This window comes from Perognathus longimembris, chromosome 5 (assembly GCF_023159225.1).
Source record: "Perognathus longimembris pacificus isolate PPM17 chromosome 5, ASM2315922v1, whole genome shotgun sequence".
Taxonomy (NCBI): Eukaryota; Metazoa; Chordata; class Mammalia; order Rodentia; family Heteromyidae; genus Perognathus; species Perognathus longimembris.
The window spans coordinates 57,811,187-57,834,421 of NC_063165.1; the positions used below are offsets into that span (position 1 = coordinate 57,811,187).

The 23,235-nt window shown below is 37.3% G+C and overlaps 1 protein-coding gene across 1 annotated transcript in view; it reads right to left on the bottom strand.

The window, feature by feature from the left end:
• Positions 1-22,420, bottom strand: part of Tprg1 (tumor protein p63 regulated 1) — a 96,596-nt gene extending 74,176 nt beyond the window's left edge. Inside the window, exons 1-2 of the mRNA XM_048346003.1 lie at positions 22,196-22,420; positions 10,226-10,317 (exon numbers count right to left, since the gene is read on the bottom strand). Coding sequence (XP_048201960.1) covers positions 10,226-10,317; positions 22,196-22,420 — 317 coding nt within the window. The remainder of the gene's footprint in view (positions 1-10,225; positions 10,318-22,195) is intronic.
• Positions 22,421-23,235: the final 815 nt, after the last annotated feature.

Genomic DNA, 23,235 nt, shown 5'->3' on the forward strand with positions numbered 1-23,235 from the left:
CATGTACTGGCAACTACAGTCTGCCTTCAGTCTATGTCTTCAAGACACAAAGTATTTCAAAACAGCATTTCAATCCTGACAATGATTTAGTCTAAAAAACAAAGCTCTATTCTAACAGGTGTAAAAACAAATATGTCTTTAAATGTATGGCTCAACATGTCAGTGAACACTCACTTTGAATGTATCTAAACTATCAGTTCAAAGTGAGTTGTCACGTAGCAATTTTACAAATAAAAAACAGTAATACTTATCTGAATAATAGTTGTGATTTCTTATAAGTATTAATTACTTCTATATTAAGGTTTTAGTCTTATTTGTTCTTTTCTTCATGAAACATCATATTGTTAGGCTTATAAATAATCAACATTAGGTTTAATTCACCAAGAAATTATTTCGAGTCTACTGCTTATCTAATAATGTTAACATTCCATCTGATATCCTTCAGTTAATGAAGAGAGAGAATCAACCTGTAGCAATCATGAAACACAAAAGCAACAGTATGCCATAAATGTTAAATGAGTTTAAAAATAATAGTAATGTTTTGATTTTGTTTTCTTGGTATAAATGATTACCATTAATGGTGTCAGGATATCAAGGTGCGATCACTGAATATGCTTTTGGAAGAGGTATTGGCTCTCTTGCATAGGTAAGAGCTAGTTCTCACACACCAATGCACCCAGGGAAGGGAAAGTGAAGGGTCCAAGCAAAACATTAGCAAACGGAGCACATTTTATGTCTAGTATACTTAACACTGTGGAAATTACTCATGGAGTTCCCATGTGTGCTTCCATAAGAAACTATGGCTCAAATTTCTCAACCTAGTTTAGTGTTCAGTATTCTTTGCCAGTTGTGGTTCCTTCCTATCTTTCTATTTTGTTTCTAGCTCTCTCACACTGAGCTATGTGATTTCTAAAGCCTGTCCCACTGTTACTCTGTTCATATTATTCCTTCTTTCTACACTCTTCCCTCTTTCCATTGCATAGTCTTATAAATTCTTTTTCCTTCTTTTATCTTAGATATCCCATTAATTTTTCACAATATCAGTGGTGTCTGGGTTCCCATAGAATCATTTATAGGATAGTATATCAGCATGTGTCATATACTACTCTTACTCCATTTATTACTTCCTCTTCATAAGACTGTTTAGACTTTTCAATAAGGACATCTTTTCTTATTTATCTCTGAATATTCCTCACTTAGTGAACATCCCAACTTAAGAAATGAGCTCAGTAAATATAAAAAGGAATGCATGAATGAATATAACTAACCAATTATAATAAGAAATCCAACTTTTATGTGGCATAAAACATGTAGTAAAAATCATTGCAAACATTGTTTATTTATTCAAAATTTAATCCTTAATATCACTAACTTGCTAGGTGCCAGTGGCTCACACCTGAAATCCTAGCCATTTACAAGGCTAAGATCACTGTTTGAAACCAACATGGGCAATAAACTCTGTGAGACTCTTATTTCCAATTAAAAAACCAAAAGGCCTGAAACAGAGCTGTGCCTTAAGTAGTACAGTGATAACCTTGAGCAAAAACGGTTGAAGGTCCTGAGTTCAAGCCTGAGAACTGGCACACAAACACACACACAAACACACACAAGCACACAATTATTATCATAACACCCACATTTGTTAGATGATAAAAATGACAGCTAAAAGATATGACACTTGTACAATCAAGGTCAATTAACTAGCAAGTGATGAAGCCAGGCATTTGCATGCACCAGACTTCTTTCACCTCTTGCTTCTTTCTAAGTCTGCCCTAATCAGTTACAGCCATGGGAAAACAAATACTTCCAAGTACATCATGACTGCAGTAACTAAATGCCCTCACTGTCCTATAATGCAGGTCACTCAGGGACCATTAGCAATCTGGATGAGGTTGCTGCCATAGAGAATTTATAGAAAAAAGCAATGTGCTTAATTAAATGATTGTTGAAAACACCCAGCCGGTATAAATGGATTCTGGCAACAGAGCTACTTTTGTTGCTGCCAGAGTCCTGCCACAGGTCATTAACATCTTGATAGATATGAAGCACTTTTCAGCTCCAGTGCTTTCACCCAAGGACAAAAGTGAGTCTTATTCAGCTTGGAGGCCCAGAGACGTGGAGTCAGGAATTAATGAATGGGTCCTACTAGTGTCAATGGAAGTCTCCATTAGAATTAAATTTGAGTCAAGTTTATGGTAGGTTCTAAGCCATACTATGTGTCATAAGCTCTACTAGGTACTGGGAAATGGGGTGAAACAGTCTGGAAGAAAAGTGAATCACAATGCCTTCACTATTTCCAAAGGAACTATTTTCTGCAGTAAAGTGAGCACAAATAAGGGAATGAGATGGTTCTGGTTGCATTACTGCAAAATGGTTCGATTTGATATCCCTGAGGGATAAGAAGGGTCTAGACCAGTAGCATAGAGGAGAAACTCATTCAAAATATGAGAAAAATGAGGTTGTCCAATCATTCCCCAAATCAGGAATTTGCGGAAAGAGCCGATAATTCAATTTGACTGACATAATTTCTAAAGGGGCCCCAGGTTCAACAGGTCTGGAGTGGGCATTTCCTGCAGGATTCTAGGCCTTAGGACAGCAATGGAATTGTGAAGAGATAGTAAAGAGGGAACAATGTTAGCATATGGACTATGAGCATAGGCATAATCTGAACAAGTGTTTCTCTGGTTTAATGTGTACAGGAATCCCACAATAATGTGAGCTAATACTCAGTGGGGTAGGTCTGAGATGAGTCATGTAGGGTTAGCGTGGCTAATACACTCCAGCTCGCAGGTAATTCTAATAATGCTGATCTAGGATCACAGACTTGGTCATCGACACCTAGAATACATAGGAGCATGCAAAGAAAAATAAAATATGAGGTTGAGCAAAATAATTCAAAATGTTCACATAATTTTCATAGTATTTCAATGTCTCCTTCAATGCCTCATGACTCTAAATGATTAGAAATCTCTTATTTCTAGTGCTTTACTCCATTTTCCTTTTAATTATTGTTAGTAGCTTTTGTTCATTACAGAATTAATGAAAACTTTATCTCAATTAGACAAGATAAAAGAGTGATTGGCTTTAGTCCATAAATACCAATTACCTTCCCCTACAGGTATTTGACTTTTTTTAGTTGTTTCTGGGCAGGGACTAAATAAATCCAAATGAACAAACACAAGCCAGAGAAAGCTCTGGAGAGGAAAAGAGAGAAAGGTCCTTGAACCTGCACAATGAACCCCTGACCCTCCTCCCTGCAAACAAAAGACAATCAACAAAGAAACCAGACACAGGCACAAAGATCATTTAACCAATTTAAGCTGCAGGTGATCACTGTGTCAAGAGATGAAAAATCACAAATGCGGCAAGAGCAATGCAATGAGAAGACAACTAGACTGGAAGAGAGGGGTCACCTAGTCAAGCTCTCCCATGACCCTTAATAAGTGTTAGAGCTTGGGCAGGTCATCTAATACCAGAATTTCTTCATCCATAAAATAAAGGCAACAGTTCCTCCTAGCCTGTCTCCTGGGTGGTTTGAGAACAGGTACAAAAGTGTCATGCTGCTCTGGGGATCAGTTAGGTCCACAGTGGCAAAATCCAGCCTGAAAGCGAGTTACCAGATGCCTGCTCTTCAATACCTCTTTGTCTCCTAGGTCATCTTTCCTTTCTTTTATTTTTTAGGATTAAAGGTCCAGGAGAGCTTTTGCTTCTGGGAAATCTTCCTAAATTAAGAAGAGATGCACTGCATGCTTCCAGTGCATCCACCAAGTCCAAGTGACAGAACTCTCTGTTCTGTCAAACATGTTTCTAACAGAGGGACCACAGAGGGCTCTGCAGGTCATAGAAAAGTGAAAAGGTCTGAGAGTGATACCAGCACTCAAGAGTCTGAGATAGGAGAATCATGAGCCCAAGGCCTGCTAGGTAGGTAAGGAGGGAGGTAGAAAAGGAGGGATATAAGAAGGAAGGGGACAAGGAAAGGAGGGAAGGAAAGGAAGAAGTGAGGACGAAAGAGGGGAAGAAAGGGAGGGAGATGCTCATCCAAGGAGAGGCTGCAATAAAATACAAACACACGCATGCAATCTCTGCAAGGTAGTGAATGTACTCTAGCAAAAATCACTAAACATAATTGGCAGGTCCTCTTTTTTGCTACATTAGATCTGTGATACTCCTCCTCACCTTGATTCCTCATTGAAAACTGGAAGTTATGCTTCCAGCCTTGTGCCATTGCTGTGAAGTTTAAATAAGGAAGAACACTTGTAACCAATGTTTCTTACTACTTTTATCAGAACAATAACTGTGGACACTTCACATCTTTTTCCTTTTTAAATAGCCAAAATCTTTTTGAGTTTTTTTTCTATCTTTAATATACTTCACATATTTCATTTTCCCACAAACCATAAAGTTTTATTCTGTGGCAGTGACAGACACTTCTTATTCAGTAATTCAAATTTTAAAAAATAATAAGCTCTTGAAAATGTGTGTAGTTAATCACTCTGGAAAGCAGTGTGGAGGATCCTCAAAAGACTACACATAGAGCTCCCCTGTGATCCAGCAACCCCATTCCTGGGCATTTACCCAAAGTATCACAAAGAAGGCCAAACTAATGCTACCAACACAACTATGTCCATTGTAGCATTATTTACCATAGCTAAGAAATGAAAACAAGCCAGATGACTCTCAGTAGATGAATGGATCAAGAAAATGTGTTATATATACACAATGGAATTCTATGCTTCCATTAGAAAGAAGGACATTGTCCCATTCCTAAGGAAATAGAAAGACTTGGAAAAAATCATATTAAGTGAAGTAATCCAGACCCAAACAAACATAGGCTCCATGTTTTCCCTCATTTGTAATAATTAGTGTATGTTTAGGATAGTTCTAGCAGAGGATCACAATAGCTCAATAGCTATGTACAATTGACCATATAAATGATGCTAGTCAAAATGAACTCCAAGAAATGGAAACAAGAGGTGTTTTGTTGTTGTTTTTTAAATACAGCTATTTCTTTTTTCATTCCCTTTTTCCCCCTTTGGTTTATCCCTGTTGTCACTGTTCTTGAATTTTGTATATTCTGTATCTTGTATATACATTTATCTGATTTGAGGAAGGCAAGGGTAATAATAAAATGGTGAGACAAGAGACAAAAGACAAAAGGTGAACTAATGCAATAGTAATGCAAGAAACTATGTTAGAAACAAACTTTACAACTTTGGGGGAGGGGAAAGTCATGGGGGAGGGAAAGTGGAAGAAAAACTAGGGAGGGGTAACAATGTTTGACAAGAAATGTATTCATTACTTATGTAACTGTAACTCCTCTGAACCTCACATTTACAATAAATAAAATTAAGATTTTAGCACTCTGGATATTGTATATATGTGTATTGGAACTAGGGAAGAGAAAGGGAATACCAAAATTGTGAGACAATGGATAAAATGGCAAACCAATGCAATAGCAATACTTACAAAACTGTATGATGTAAGCCAACTGTACAACTCATGGGGGTGGGTAGAGGAAAATGGGGAGGGGGAGGGGGGAAATGAGGGAGGAGGTAACAAGTTGGATAAGAAATGGTCTCACTGCCTTACTTATGAAACTGTACCTCTCACTTCGACAATAAAGAAATTTAAAAAAGAAAATGTGTGTAACCATCGGCAGTTTGAAAAGTAATTGCTAAATAATAAGTAAACAATTAAATAACTCTGCAGCAACCACATGGTAGCCAGGAAAAGCATTAGGAAATAGAGTAGTAAGATTTAAAGATCATCAAAATTATATGCCTTATAGTCATCCTTCTAGTGGCAAATACACAAGTAGCGCTTATATGATGCATGTTTTATACTTAATAAGTCATATTACGAATATATAATGATGCACTTATGATACTGGCTATGTACTTAATAAATTATATTATTAAAATGTAATGGTCTTTAGTAAAAATGCATGAAAAGGAATTAGAATGATATATACTAAAACTTAATGGTGGATTCATTTCTTTCATGAGCAGTGGATTTCTAATGAACTAAAGAAAATACAAAGTCATGATTTAAATTTTTTTTAAATTAAAAAAAAAAAATCAAGAAACCTTCCACAGGTTTACAGCTAGTGAGAGGAACGATCAGATCCAGGATTCAAACCCAGGTCTTCAAGGAAGATTTCTATGATACAACACTGCTTCTTCAGTCCTCCTTTCAGTCTACCATCTGCATATTTGAGAAATCATTAATTGGGTTTCAGATATTTAAAACAATGCATTGCTTGGATGAAGACTGGGTGGTTTGGTGGAAATAATAATGAAACATATTCTAAGTGTTTTTCTCAAAGATGGTGAAGAGCAAGAACTACTTTATCCCACCAACAGTGGCAAAGCTTCTTATTGAGGAACAAGAGGAATAAGAACAACAGTGCCTCCCCATACACCACTTCACCCAAATGTGTGTGAAGGGAAGATCCCATCTTGTCTTCCTACACCACTATTGACAAAGACATCTGGAGTCCATTGTGCTGAAGAGCCACTTTGTAGCCATCATATCATCCTTTCTGAGGCTCCACGAAGTGTCAAGATGTTCTCCTTGGTACAGGCTCAATGAATCTCTTCTAAAAGTACACACATGATATCTTTAAAACATCCTTTTTCAGAAGAGCTAAGATAGGGAGGAAGAAAAGGAGGTAAGATTGAAATCAACACCATCTTTTCTTTGTAGCTGTGCAGACATATAAATCACTGTGATAGGCCAGGCTAAAGGCCTGGACCCAGAGAGGATACTTCTTCAAATACCCATAATAATTGATCTCAGTGGAATCTAGCTGATGCTTATGGCTATACTTTTCCATTTCCCCTTATGGCCTCTCTGTCCATTCTTTGTGTCTACTTCCTTAATATCTTCAAACTCCCTTTTCTAATTTTACCGATTAATAGATCCATATCAATTGAGAATATTACATGCAAAAAACATTCGTTGGCTTCCCTGACTAAATTTTTAGGCCTTTTGCCTCTGCAGAAGGCACAGCTAGAAGAAACAAGTGTAACAGACTTATTCGCTCCTTTCAACCTACACTTGAAAGATAATATCTGGACACATCTGTCACACTGTCTACTTAGCCTCTGCAGGAGGATGCTCTGTGGACATATGAGACAGTAAGTTTTACAGATTTCACTCACTAAGTTCTGCAAAAGCTGGAAGACAAGGTTGTTGGAGGAACTAAGTGAGATTGTGTGCCCAAAGTACTTTCTAAAATGTTTGTCTCTGCTGTGTCTTCTCAATAAAGTAGAATTATACTACTTTCTAAACCTGAATTCATGACCCAGTCAACCGAAGTTCCTAGCCCCCAAACCCAAGAGTTGCTATGGATTTTCCTTATAATCAAGCATCTACAAAACCCTGCTATGTGGGATTATAATTTATTACCTCTCAACTCCAAATGTACCATTCAAGAAATGTTCTGAGATAAATAATGAAGTTCCTTTTTAGTGTTTCTCTTTGAAAGTAAATGTCATGTGACTGTATTGTGGGCACTAAAGGGATGCTGCATGCACAAGAGTTTGGGGGGCTTTTGTGATTTTTTAAAAATTATTATTTCTGGCATGCACTCAGGATCTGCAAGATAATGAGAAGAGCTGATGGAGACTGAGACTGCATCAGCCACAGACCCAGAACACAATCTTCTGCTACCTTGCAACTTTCTTCCTGAATTCTCCCAGAATTATCCATGAAGATTTTCTTCATTCATTATTTACCATTGGATAAAGATAACTTTTTAATGATGGAATAATAATTCCTAAACTTTTAATGCTATTATAATGCAAAAGTAACTGGCAAGGCCCACTTCTTCAGTTTTTTTTCTACCTTGTTAACCTATTTCCATGAAATTCTAAAGCTAAATAACAGCGCAATAAATCAAGAAAGTAAACTCTTTTCTGCTGTCTATACCAGTTGCTGTGGTATAAATATTTCTGAGCTGGCTGAATAAAAGTTGGAAACAGGATATCACTGAAGTAGGAGTTAGGAATAAAAGTGCAGTGCTTCAATGTCTTCCAATATTTCAATTGTATCAATATAATAAATGAAGTAGCCCCCAACATATGCTCAACAGCAAAATAAAATAATCAAAATGTGGTATACTTAAATTATTTATTATACATTATATATGTGGTGAAACTATTATATGAATTATTTTTAATATCTAACAGCTTGTTCTTAAGATTTCTGAAATTTTGCCAAATACCCCTTATGATTTAGAGCAAACCAGTGGATTTACACCAATGGATCAGACCCTCACTGCTATTGTCCAAGTACCTAACCTGTCTTTCACCCTGCTACTCATCCATGTGGCCTTAACATTTCAAACATACAAGTCAAAAGCTGTCATCCACATTTCCATTTGAAAAGAGCTCTGAAAATGGCAGGTGTGGTACAAACATATTTTATGGTAAAACCATTTCTGAACATGCAACTTATAGTTTTATTTATTCCATTTTGAATCTCACATGTTTTCCTCCAGAAACACTTCTTATTATGGAGGGGGCTTCCCTCGATCTCTACTTGGTGAATAAAATAAATACCCTATGTATTATTTCACCATTTTAAAATATGAAAAATATCCCAGTTTCAGTTCATGGTTAGTCGTAATGACTTTAGACAAGGGATTATGAGTGTGTAATTATCCTTATAAAATACAAATATATTTTCATTTTTACAACCCTCAGTGGCTTCCTATCACTTAAGGGATAACACTTAAGTTGCTTAACATGACACATGAGGCCCACAACCATTTCCCCAGACTCTTCTCTCTACACTGCCCACCTTGTTCTCATCTTTCAAGCTATTTCTAGAAGTCTGAACAGTCACAGCTAAACACTTAGCTGAGCTCAGCACCCAGCACCTGTATCTTACACCCAGTCAGCTATTCATCTGTCTTGCTCTCTCACAGACATTCTCCATCTGACCACTTCATGCTCCCAGCCTTCATTTCTCATTTGTAAAACAGCAATCATAACAATGAGCAAGGATTCCAGGAAGTTAAAGAAAATTCATGAATGTGAACATACTTTTTAATAGGCTATGCATAAGAAAAGGTTTTTTGATGTCATCATGATGGAACCAGAACCTTTATTTGAGGATAGACATGCCTCAAATTTCTGATGAGCAACCAGAGTTGTCTCATCGACACAGAATGAGCTGAAAGTCAATGAATTTTGAAGCTGGGTCATTTCCTTCATACGCAGAGGTGCATGAGAAGAGTCTTGTATAGTTCGTTGGTGTGGTTAGAGAACAGTCTATATTAAAGCTCTTTATTCTTTAGATCCATGTGTATCGATCTCATTTCATTATGAAAACAGGCAAGAGGGCAGGAGGAGCCCTCCACTCTTGCCTCTCTAGCTTGTATGTTTTTTTCTTTGGTTTAGTTTTCTGTTTTGTTGTTGTTAAGGAATTGGGATTTTATTTTCTTATTTCTGTTATTATTGTTTCATTTGCCTTTCCCCACTGTTGATATACTCTAATCTCTCATCAAACAAAGAAAAAGACAGAGCTGTAAACAATCATGCAAAGACTCCACAAATGATCATCCTTCTGACAATAGGCCTCTTTTTTGTGTTTGAACAATTGCAGTGACTCAGAACCCATTTATTAAGTCCAGCCGCCTGAATCATCTTCTTTACAGCTTGCAGCTTTTCCTGTTACATAAGGAATCTCTGAAGCGGCTAGTAAATTCAAAAACCAAAGCAAAGAGTGGTCAAATTCTCACTGTATAGACATGACTGAAATTAGAGAAGGAAGCAGAAAGTTCTAACCTAGAGGAATACCAAAAAAGATCCTAAAGAACTACCATTCAAAGAAGATGGCTTCAAAGTACAGAGGAAGAACACTTGAAAGCAAACAAGAAAACATGATGGCAAGAAATTACATGTTCACAGGATACTTCCATTTTAATAGGTGTCCAAAAGCAAGAAATAAAGAGAGTTTTCAGATATACCTCACTTCATAGCTTAGGTTCAGAGCTGGGGTCAATGCTTATGTCCTTAGGACATAGCTATTTTTATTTATCTGGGAAAAAAAAGTGGTTTTCTAATCATTCTGCTTGGTATTAAATCATGCTGAAAGAATTGTGATGCTAACCTTCAGCAAAGATCATACAATCACATGTTCTTGTAGCACACTGTGAAGGTCATATCACAGAATATATCATATTTTCATCTCCTGTCATTTGGCTATAACTACTCACTCTGTCAAGAGCCAGAAACCTTGAATGTTCTCTCCAGATGTCTCAGCTATGTGGCCCTTCAAGTCTTCCATGGCAGTCTCAATGGCCCCTGGCTGGAAAAAGAAAATATTTATGTTAGAGAAGATGGCACCCTTTGTGCTTATGATTACTTAGAATATTCAGTAGTAGCTGCTCCAGATAGATAACTAAGCAGGAAAGATAAATATTTCTACCTGAGTTCTGGTTTTTCTTAAGTTATCTCCCTAGGTAGAACAAAAACATTACATGTTGTGCATCTAATGTCTTACTCATATTTTCTCATAGAAATGAAGGCAGCCATTTTCAGAATTTTTTAACAGGAAGTACAAAGCATCTAGCAATCTTTTTTTTTCATTGTAAGGGTGATGTACAGAGGGGTTACAGGTATATAAGTAAGGCAATGAATACATTACTTGTTGAACATTGTTACACCTTCCCTCATTTTCTCCCACTTTCCCTCCCCCCGACTCCTCTCCTCCCCCAAGTTGTAAAGTTCACAAGTGTCTTGTATCAATGTTACATTGGTTCACCTTTTGTCCTTGTCTCACATTTTGTTATTCTCCTTCTCTTCCTCAAATCAGATAAACATATGTACAAGACACAGGGTACCAACATCAAAAAGAGACAACAGGGGATAAACCAAAAGGGGGGGAGGAGAAGGAAAAAAGAAATAACTTCACACTGTGCATTAAAACAAAAGCAAAAATAAGCAAACCATGATGCTAATAGAAATGAACTCCAAGATATAAAAGCAAGAGGTTTAGCAATCTTTCCCTCTCCCTCACCTTCTCTTTCTCTCTTTCATTCTGTCACTTACCTTTACTCTCTCCCTCCCATCTTTTCTCTCTCCCTGTCTCTCTCCTTCTCCCTCTCTCTCAAGCTTTTTCTTTCTCTTTCTTTACTCTTTCTCTCAACAGTATTGAGGATTGAACTCAGATACTCCTCTCACTTGTTCGACAAGCATTCCACCGCTTGAGTTATGCACCTTGTCCCTTTCCTTATAGTTTTTCTTACAGGTAGCTTCTAACACTCATTCCCAGGTTAGCCTTCTAAAAGGCAACTTAAAAGTTCCCTAACTTTGAATCTGGTCCTTTTGACCTGAGCTATTCCCTGATGTAGTCAACTTTGAAATCACCATGGGTTTCAAGACCAGATTCATAGATAAGCAATTTTGCGTGGAAGGCAAATTGCCTTTCAAACAAGCAATGTCTTCCTCTTATCATCTTAAAGCAAACAGAAGAAGAAAATCAGAAGACCACCATTTTCCTGTTTTGTTACAGTAATAAAGTATTAACAACTTTTCCATAATTCCTCCTGAGACAGAATTCCTCTGTGGTCCACCAGGCCATACCTTTAACTTGAAACTCTTCTAACTATGCATACTTTCTTCACTCCCTGCCCCCATTTCTCTGTATTTAATCTGACTCTAATGTCTGTATCACCTCCAGTAGCTGAAGATGTACTGAAGTGCTGCCTTGGCTTGTATCATAACTGCCATATAATAAATAACCTTTCTTTGCCCTTCACAATGTCTCTTTCTTTTCTTTCTTTTATTTTTTTTATTTATTTTATTTTATTTTTTGCTTTCAGGAATTGTTTGGGTTTGTTTTATGTTTTGGGCATTTCTGAAGTATTTTATTACATACATTAATTTGGAGAGTTTTTTTGGTTTCATTTTATTGTTATTGTAAAAGTGATGTACAGAGGGGTTACAGTTACATAAAGTCAGGTAATGAGTACATTTCTTCTTGAACAGTGTCACCCCTTCCCTTGCTTTCTCCTAGTTTTTCACCTGCCCACTCCTCAAACTTTATAGTTCATTTTCCAACATAGTATCTAGTATCACTATTTCATATACCATAAGGGAACACTATTACACTGTTGGAGGAAATTTAACTTGTTCATCCACTCTGGCAAGCAGTATGGAAGTTCCTCAAGAGCTTACCTATGACCCAGATATTCCACTCCTGAGCATTTATCCAATAGAACACCAACAAGGCCACACTAAAGCTATCACCACAACCATGTTCATTGCAGTGTTTTTGGCCATAGCCAAGATATGGAATCAACCCAGATGACCCTCAATGCACAATGTCTCTTCATTTGGCCTGTGGGCTGATTGGCCAGACCAAAGTTGGGACTCTGGATTTGGGGCCTAGGGTCTAAAACTCAATTTCACCTTTGGTGATCCAGCTCAGAAAAAATGTGTCCTTTGGGTAGCCACAGTTAGCTAGTGGATCCTGAATGAAGTAGAAAGATGGAATCATTTCCCATGGCTGCTGGAATCACTCTTATTCCAGCAAATATTCCCTATCTTTCTACTTTGGCCATCATCACCTGTTTGCCATTGCCTACTTTCCACCATCATACAGTGAAGCAGAGAAACAAGTCAACTTTGCCCACCATGCCCAACTGCATATTTCACAGCTTTTCTCTCCCCTAAGAATACATGTTAATAAAACAAAATGTCTTCTTCCTGGGATCATGAAGTTTAGCTGACTCTCAGTGACAAACACTTCCAGTCTTATAGCATCACTTTCTTAACTCTTCTCCAAACAAATGTTTCTACTTACAAGCCTAGCTCTAATTTAAAACACTCACTGAGGGGCTGGGGATATGGCCTAGTGGCAAGAGCGCTTGCCTCGTATACTTGAAGCCCTGGGTTCGATTCCCCAGCACCACATATACAGAAAATGGCCAGAAGTGGCGCTGTGACTCAAGTGGCAGAGTGCTAGCCTTGAGCAAAAGGAAGCCAGGGACAGTGCTCAGGCCCTGAGTCCAAGGCCCAGGACTGGCAAAAAATAAATAAATAAATAAATAAATAAATAAATAAATAAATAAATAAAACACTCACTGACACTTAGGTTCAAATAAGTTCATACACTCACTAGCTTAGAGATTCTTAAATTTCAGTTCACATCAGAATTACCTAGATATGTGTTCAACACAGATTTATAGAACCACCATGAGAGTTTCTTGTTATTCAGTCTGTTGAGTACTAAGACTTTGCATTTCTTTTTTTTTTTTTAATCTTTCTTCTTCTTTTTTCTTTGTGTCTGTCCTGGGGCTTGAAATCAGGGCCTGGACACTATCCCTGAGATTTTTGCTCAAAGTTAGTGTTCTACCACTTGAACCACATTTCCATTTCCAGCTTTTTTGTAGATAATTAGAGATGAGTCTCACAGATATTCCTACCCAGGCTGGCATTGATCCTTAGTATCCTTATGAGTAGCTAGGATAGATCTCAGCCTCCTGATGAGTATCTAGGATTGATATAAGCCTCCTGATGAGTAGGTAGGATTACTGGTATGAGCCACTGGCTAGAATTTGCATTTATTAAGCTCCCAGGTAATGCTGTTTGTTGGTTTGAAGTCTATGCTTCACAGCACTGCTCTATGGTCTGTTATTTTCAATCCTGTGCCATACAAAAGCATCACTAGAGAGCATTTAAAAATTTGAACATCAGCATATTAGATAAAATGTATTGGAATCTCAGTAAGACAGGCCCTTGTATAAATATTTTTAAACATCCTAGGTTATCCTTATGTCCAGCCAAAGTTGACAGCCATGATAGCCAAGGACTTAGCAAGTCTTGACCATTTTATTTTAGCAATGATGAAAGACTATAGGTATGAAATTACTTCCCAGTATTGAGAGCAATTTACCGAGTTAACAAGTGACAGAAATCAGACAAGAATCCCAGATCTTTCCATTTTAGACCTCTAACATTACTTCTGCCTTCATTCTCAACAGTAGACTTAATTAATGACAAATAGGCTACACTATCTTATGTAAATTCTCTTAATAATAGGACTTTAATGCCACATGCTTAACCCTCTATAAGTGATATCATTCATAATCCTCCTTGTGTGATGATTCTCTCACAAAAGGACCAGCCTGTCTAGTGACCCTTCTCTGAAAAACAGAACTTGGACATTAACCTATCTAGGACCTATTCAAATACCTCTTCCTTCTAGGGAAAGATGGTTATGTGATTTTTCTTTGATTGTTTTTTAAACTATGATAAAAAGCTTTGAAGAAATAGAGCTATGGCTCAAGTGGTAGAGAGCTAGCCTTGAGCACAAAAGCTCTGGGACAGCACACAGGAACGGAGGTCAAGCCACTAGGACTAGCACACACACACACACACACACACACACACGTATTTTGCCAGGCGTGGGTGGCTCACGCCTATAATCTTAACTACTCAGGTGTCTGAGATCTGAGGATCATCGTTTTGAAAGCCAGCTTAGACAGTCTGTGAGACTCTTTTCTCCAATTAAATCACAAAAAAAGCCAAAAGTAGCACTGTGGCTCAATGATAGAGTGCTAACCTTGAGCAAAAGAAACCCAAGGACAGCACCCAGGCCTAGAATTCAAGCCACAGGGCCAGACAAAAAGGGGAGGAGGGGCTTTGAAACATTATGGTAACAATGTCCGTTTATTAAGAAAAGAAATCTGACATGGGAATCTAATCATGGAAAATGAAGCCAGACACCAATAGCTTACATGTAATCCTAGGTACTCTGGAGGCAGAGAAGAACTGAAGATTGAGATTCAAAGGCAGCCTGTGATAGTAAGTCTGTGAGACTCTTATCTCCAATTGACCACCAAAAAACTGCAAATGGAGTTGTGGTTCAAGGGGTAGAGTACCAGCCTTGACCAAGAAACTGAGGCACATGACCAGGCTCAGAGTACTGGCACAAAGGAAAAAGAAAACAAGAGAAGTAGAACTGCTTCAAATGAAGTACTGGTAAAAGGTACAAGGTTTCCCCTCCTGAGTACCTGCCCACATCAGTTTTCTATTCACTCCACAGAGCCCAAGCCAACAGGCATGGATGAGACAATGCCTAAGCAGAACTGAGTGACCTGAGTTTGTATCCAGATCTGTCATTCATTAATTCTGTGAGTATATCCAGTGGTTTAAATTTTCTGGACCCCTACTATCTTCGCTGTGAGCTGACTAGATGCAACCAACTTTCTCAGTCAAGTGGATAATCAGAGCTTTCTATACGTCTTTAAGAAACTAGAAGCATAGACTTACAAGCACAAAATTGTGGTTCTGTTATTTTAACAAGTTTTTTGGTTAAGTTGAATAGTTTCCAGTTAGCTAAATGATTTCAAGCTTCCCGTCACAATCTGATTCTGGCTAAAGAGTTGTCAGAAAGCATCTGGCCACCTCCATGCTTGCTGCAACCTTATGTGTCATGAAATAAGCAACTTCTAGACCACAATCAAGTTTATGCCTTGAACTTCTGCTGACATACAAGGTTATGTCCACATTAAACATTTCCAGTGACATTGGAGGCACTGTTGTACTGTCCTGGAAGGAAGATCCCTATGATCCCTTGGCAATTCCCCCATCCCCCAACCTCAGCTCTCCCTGCAATTTAACTCTACCAGGCCCAATGTTGAAAGTCTTCTACAAAAATAATGCTTTTGTTGATGACTCAACATGGATATTTTTCCCTCTTTCTGTGTTCACATAATTTTTGCCACACAAATATAACTCACTGGTGAAACTAATACTTTTCAGAAAAAATAATGTAGAGTTGGGGAATAATGAAACAATCCTAAAATAAGCATTTTGTTGAATCCTTTTATGCCAGGCACCTTTCCAAAATTATGTAAAGATGAATACAGTAATGTAAAAAATTTCAAAATCCTGCAATCTTCCCTATAGAAAACAACTGCCAAAATCTATCAAAATGAAAAATGATTTATGCTTTGATCCATATATCCCACCTCTGTGAGGTTATATTTGAGTAATTCTTCCATATATACAAAATAACTTGTATATGAAGGATTCTTTATAACCTTTGTTTGTGAATAAAGAAAACTGGAGGAAAGTTTCATAACTTTTTTGTAGAGTACCAGTAGATATATTAGAAAGGACACAAGTACAATGTAGTAAGATAAATATATAAAAAGAAATTGGGTGTTAGTGGCTCATCCCTGTAATCCTAGCTAATCCAGAGGCTGAGATGTGAGGATTGTGGCTCAAAACTCTTATTTCCAATTAACCACCAAAAAGTGAAAGAAATAAAGAGAGAGAGAGAAGGCTGGAAGAGGAGCTGTGGTTTAAGTGGTAGAAAGCAAGCCTTGAGCAAAGCAGTGGAGTTCAAGCCCCAATACCAGCAAACACACCAAAATGAAAATAAGAAAAACATTCTGCTAATATTGCAATATTTAAAAACATATTATCAAGGGAAAAGCAAAAAGTAGCAGAAATGAGAGTGAAAATAGATCATCTTCTGCATACAAATGAGAAGAGAAAAGAAAATATGTTCCTGCCTAAAGTAACTTTAGAAGGATCTATAGAAACTACTAATAGAGAGCAGATATCTATGGCTGGGAAAACAGTGGGACGAAGAAGGTGAAGGTGATTTGGTGGTTTCTGGAGGTCTTTCATTGTTCTTTCTGTTTTTGCCAACCTCAGTGAGAATGTTCATCAGGCCCTTACAGAGCACAGAAGGGAAATGCACACTGACAGATAAGGTAAGTAAGGTAACTTCGGCCATTTGATGTCTAACAGTAAACCAAGCAAGATAAAAAAAGTACACAAACACTTGAATTTGTGCTTTCAGCATCATAATTTAAATCTCAGCCTTGATTGTGACTTTGGGATGCATGGTAATCACATCAACATTCCATGCATTCGTTTGCTCATTTTATTAAGTGAGTAAGATTTTTAAAAAGCAACTGTAACAGAGTTGTAACAGAAACATCCTACATACAAATAGTGGCAAATTGAATAATGAAAGGCTTTATCATCACCCTCATCATTGCTAATATTAAATAAAAGGGAACTTGTTATAGCAGAATTTCGGGGTCAAATTCTTAGTGCAAGTGAACAAATGAATATCAACCTCCAGCCTAAACTAAATAGGAAAACATCAAATAATAGGCATACATCATGTTACATAACATAACGCACAAAATTGCTTCATAATCTAGCCTATAATAGTGTTGTTCAAAGCAAATCTACTCCAGCTTGGCTAGCCCAGGACCAGTGATCACTCAAACAACACACAGGTCCTTGCTTGTGTCTTCCATAGAGTAAGCTCTTTATATAGACAGGAAGAGGAGAAAGACATGGAACAGGACAGAAATAATGTGGCCAGAGAAACACACACACACAAGTTTCTCTAGAGGGGTGCCATCATGGCTAAAGATCATTTTGTAATGAACACGTTGGGCAAGAAAATAAGCTCTATGTCAGATGTGATTTTTAAAGGTAAAACAAATTTGTCTTTCCCAGAAAAGGAAGAGAATGCATCTTAATACATTATTATGATAGATTTGCTCCCCTCCCAAATCATTTATATTACAATGTCACAATCTTCAAGGAATTTCAATATGAGGAGCATCAAGAAACCTCTTCCCAGTAAGACATCTATTTTCTAGACTCATACAGGCAATAACAATAAAATGATTAGGTATATTTGTTCTCAATGTGAGAGCAAATCACAGGGATTCCTATGGCAAGAGAGAGGGAAAGAGAGAGACTATGTAAGCCAAATTAGTGTCATGGAAGCAATGACATCTCACTACACAATGGGAAGCCCTGAACCTGCTTATTAAAGTCTAGTTGCTCACAATAGAATGTAGGCTATAAAAAGGCCATGGGGAACCATTAATTAAATATTAAAAGATCAAATAGTTTTAGTCCCATTAGTTTGTATGTAATTTACATTCTCAAGTATAAATTTAGAGATAATTCCCCATCCTGAATTGCTTTCAACTTTTTGATAAGGTATCTGCAAATACAGAGTCCTACAGAGAGTTTAAAAATATCTTTCTCCATGTGGATTAAGTATTGTTCCTTTCAAAAGAAGTTGCTTTTGAAGATCAGTCTCCACAACTAAGATGATTACCATAATATACCTCAAGTTATTAGCCTTGAGGGATACTTTTGTTCAGAGAAGTCACTAGGCCTTTTTAAAGATATGTCTAAGCAGTAATAGCAGTACACTAAAACTGAAAGAAAAGGTTATCCAAGCCTACCGGTGGGAATTGGTTTAAACTTCATTTTATGTGACCTCTAATTTATTTTCCAAGGTCAGAGATAGTATAGAAGTGAAAAGTGTCAGAAGTTCTGGATTACAGGTGTATCTTCCAATCTTGGCATTGTCCTAAAGCTGATTGACTTTGTGTGCTTCAATAATGGGATGGTGAATTTCCTAAGATCCTGATCTCTGAACAGAATTAGCCAAAACTGAGTTGAAGGAACATAGTTTTGGTAGATAAATAACAGGCTGGAAAGATGGAAGAAGTAAAACTCCTACATTGACAAGTAAAAAGCCCAAGTCTTTTCAGGGCCCAATCTAGTAATGTTATGACCTAGTACCTGAGATTCTGATGCTAAAAATGCTTCTTGTAAATAAATGAACTTGTATTTCCATATTGGTGATACCTTTGCAAATTCAGCTCAAAACATATTTAATTGACCTATTTTCTTTTTGTAGCATTCTTAGCATTCTTAAAAACTTGAGTGGCATCCTTCTACCTGAGAGAAGGAAGAACTTTCTTTCTAACTTTAAATTATACAAATAAGAAACAGTCTAAATATCCAACATAAGTTAAATTATAGCATATCCCTATAGTGGGATATTGTGGAGTGTTAAAATGATTTTATTAAAAGTATATTATTGATATGGGTAATAATAGTTCATATAATCCCAATTGTACACCACAAGAATATAGAAAGTAGCGAAAAGAAGTAGCCTCAAATCAACATGAGGATATTCATTTGAGTTTGATTAACTTTGAGCAATGAGACTATGGGATTATTTTGCTTATTCACATCAATAAACCACTTCCTACCTGATGACCTTAAACTCTGTTAATGAAATGCTTGGCCAAGAAATTTTTCACTCACTACTCTTCTTGAGTTGTAACATGAGTCCTTTACATGCTTAGTGTGGGGTACCTTTTTTCTAACTGCAGCATGCAATCTGGGAACTATGGATTGAGAGTTGTTGAACTTTTAGTTCTAGTTTGAGGTTTGTCATTTACTGCATTCTTTGGGCTGTCAAAGCTCATCAACATGACATGAAGTGTGGAATTTCCTCTTCTCTGAACTTGAATCCCCTCTGTGTATGTATTAATACTCTTTTCCATTTTCCTAACTCCCATCACACCAACAGATCTGATTTATAAGCTAATAAAATTACATCATTCCATTATTTATTTTTAAATATATATATCATTACAAATTCCAACTGCTAGGTTTTATTCAATTGGTATTTTCATTACTCTTCCATGTGTTAATGAACATTCATTATACTCATGCTAAAAAGAGCTCTTCATACTATGTTTCTTGATCTAGAGAGCTTTTTATAGACCTACAAAAGATGTTCTTCACATTGACTAAGTCATTCACTGATACTTCTCAAAAAGACATCACAAACTCTAATTTGCATGCTAGCAAAAGCTTTGGGCTCACAGTTAGAAGTTTCAGAAACTAGATGAAGCTTATCTAGTAAGAGAATGTGGCTTGTAGAACTTTGTTTCTTTGAAACTTCAGTATGTTTACTTTTAAGACAGATGGTACATTGTCCCTTGCCTGTCTTAGAGTAGTGCATTAGAGGACCAAATATATAAAGGATGTGAGTTATATAAACAGAGCATAAAAATTTAAATAAATACCATGTAAATATATATTAGCATCTGTAGTGGCTCTGGTACAGTGTCAATTTAGCTAAGCTGGAGCTACAGTTCCTAGAATTGCCTTTCCTATCTGTTTTCAAATTAGAGTTGCCACAAGAGACATTTATAAAAAATTAAAAGGCAGAAGTGAAACCCCAGTTGTTTTCCATGCTGAAAATCAATGCAGGTTATTGTACACTGTAGCAGCTCTTATTTGTGGCAACCACAATCTGAGTTCACTTAATAGCAAGAGGCAACACTTGAACTTGTGTCTTCTTTCATTATAGTTTGAGTATACAATTTGCAAAGCACTTTTTGTTATCCCTGGATCAGAAGTAAAGGTACCACTTCTAAAAGCAACTCATATTATCAAAGACAGCATTGGTTGGAGAAAAACACAACCCTCCAATTTTTCCTTATGAATTATACTTCATTGTGAAGTATTTCAGTTTGGTTGTACAGTTTTTTTCTTACAATTCTCTATTCTCTGTATACAGCTTTCAGGACCAGCTTTTGGGTCATCACCCCATTTAAGAACAGCAATTTTGCAAGCCTTTTTAGCCAGTTCTCATGGCTTTACCTGCTCCCAATGGTAAATCCCTTATTCTCTATCATTGTATTATTCTTCCTCATCACATGGTGGCATTATCAAAGATTATAAAATTCTACAGGATTCTTTGATTTGCTTTACCCCTCTCTCACACAACTCAATTTTGCATACACAATAAAGTTCACATTAGTTTGGAAAGCAAACCATAACTTGACATATGCAAAAATGCTCATGCAAACACATCCATTTTAGCATCTACCAAGGCACGTTGCAAATAGGAGTCTATGTGACACTTAAACACACACACACACACACACACACACACACACACACTGAGTTGGTGTAGCTAAAATTTTGTTTTAAATACATTTTTCAGGCTACCAAATCAGGATTCATTAGTTAAAAGTTGGAAATAGTCACTGATTCTTCATCCTCATTTACATGATATTTATTTGATGCAATTTTTAACAAAGATATATTCCAGGTACACCTGAAAAACTGGATGATTTCTTGTCTGAGCACATACTTCTCAAATCTGCCTCCTTGATTGCATTGTAATGTTGACAAGAACACTGAATAACTAGGAAAGAAAATCATTAAGTTGAAGAGAAACCTCAACAGAGAAAGACACAGGTAACCCATGAAGCATTCTTTTATCAACTCAAATCATAGAAAGATATGTTAGTGTATGTTAGTGTGTGTGTGTGCATGTGTGTGCGTGCACATGCATGTGCATGCCAACACTGGGGCTTGAACTCAGGGCCTGGTTATTGTCTCTGAGCTTCTGTGGCAATGATTGCTTTCTACCACTTAAGTCACAACTGAACTTTAATCGTTTTGCTTTTTGGTGATTAATTGGAGATAGGATTTTCCTGCCCAGGATCACTTTAAGCCGTAATCCTCAGGATCTCAGCCTCCTGAGTAGCTAGGATTATAAGCATGTGTCACCTGTATCTGACTTTATGATAGCATTCTTTATGTATCATATCCACCCATTTACTTTCCCAGCCCCACTGCACAGATGTGAAAATTCAGCTAACAGACTGTAGCTACAGACTGAGCTCTTGAAGTGCACGCTCCCATGTTGAAATACCAGAATCCCATCAACCCTTAAGATTCGCCCATTCTTAGCAACCCTTTCGTACTGCCTATGTAATTTGTCCAAATAACACTTTCACAGCTTTATATTCTAGCTGCTCAATGTTAGAGATTCTCTCTCTATCCATAAAACAAAAAGATCTTTTCCAAAGTAAGATCTATTTGGGAGAGTACTAGGGTATGAATCCAGAGCCTTATACTTGCTAGACAGGTTCTCTACCTATCAAACCATGTCTCTGGTTCTTTTTTGTTAGCTTCAGATGGAACTCATGCTTTTTACTAGGGGACGAGGCTGGACCATGGTCCTTCTACTAGTGCTTCTTGTGTACTAAGATTATAGGCAGATACCACCACTGCTGGCTTAGTGCATTAGTTCTTGGAGGTCATATTTAGCATCAACAGAGGACTGAGAACAAAATCCAGGGAGTCTGGAGGAATTATGTCTCTTAATACTATCTGAACAATCACAAGTCGAGTCTCAGCTTCTTTGAAATTCAAGTCTGCCATCGGTCTATCGCACTTAAGAATGACTAGATCATAACTATTTTGTCTACTAAGCGAAATTAATAAGAAGTATAACAACTTGCCAAACATGTCTTTTAAAGTTGTTTTTTTAAGTTTTATAAATTATTTAGAAGCTTTATCAATTTTACCCGTGTAACAAAGTATTTCCGTGAGAGATAGGGCTGGTGGTAAGGATTGGGGTATAGTGTTGATTTAGTCACACTTGACTGCCTTGAAATCTGCCTGGGTCTGGGATCTTCCTTGATTGCATGCCCCTCCTGCACGGACAGGTGATCAGCTTCAGAAGGCTGGTCATCGTCTTCTTGTTTCAGAGACACAGGCTGGAATCCCTCGAAACTCCCAATTGTTGACATTTTTTTTAGCCTAAAGGAGGGTAAGAAACAATTCTGTCATTAGAAAAGGAGAAAAGAAAGTAATCTGTATCTTGGTTATGCCAAAACTGGGTATGATGAGCAGAACATATTTCCAAGCGATCAAGGAGCCACACATTATCCAAAGAGTTACTAAAGGATAGCACTCAATGTCACCAATACCCAGCTACCACCCATGATCATTTGGCCGATAAGAGGCAGAGACTCTACCAACAGAGAAAATGAACTATTGTCTCATTGTTAATTCCTGGAGAACAGAAACTGAATGATGGAAGAACAGTATGAAATAATTACCAGATGATTTCTCTTCCAGATTTGCTTGAAAACCTACAAGAATAGAAGCTTATAGCAATGATACAATACCTTTAGGTCTGTCTTATGGACAACTGAAGGACACAAGACCACTTATAACTCAGCACATTTGTGTGTGTGTGTGTGTGTGTGTGTGTGTGTGTGTGTGTGAGTGTGTGCTAGTACTGACACTTGAACTCAGAAACTCATGCTGTCCCTTAGCTTTTTCTGCTCAGTACTGGCACTCAACCACTTGAATCATGCATCCACTTCTGGCTCTTTGCTGGTTAATTGGAGATGGGAGTCTCTCAGTATTTCCTGCCCTATTGAGAAGTTAGGAGTGAAGGCATGAGCCACAGGCACTCAAAACTAAATTAATTTTTCGTTGTAAAATAAAACAAAGAAAAAGAAAATGGAAGGCACTTGCCAGCCTTAAGGAAGGTATGTCTAAGCCAAGTCTGCATGCTCAAGCTCAGGTGGGTCATTCCTACAGAAAGCCTGCTCTC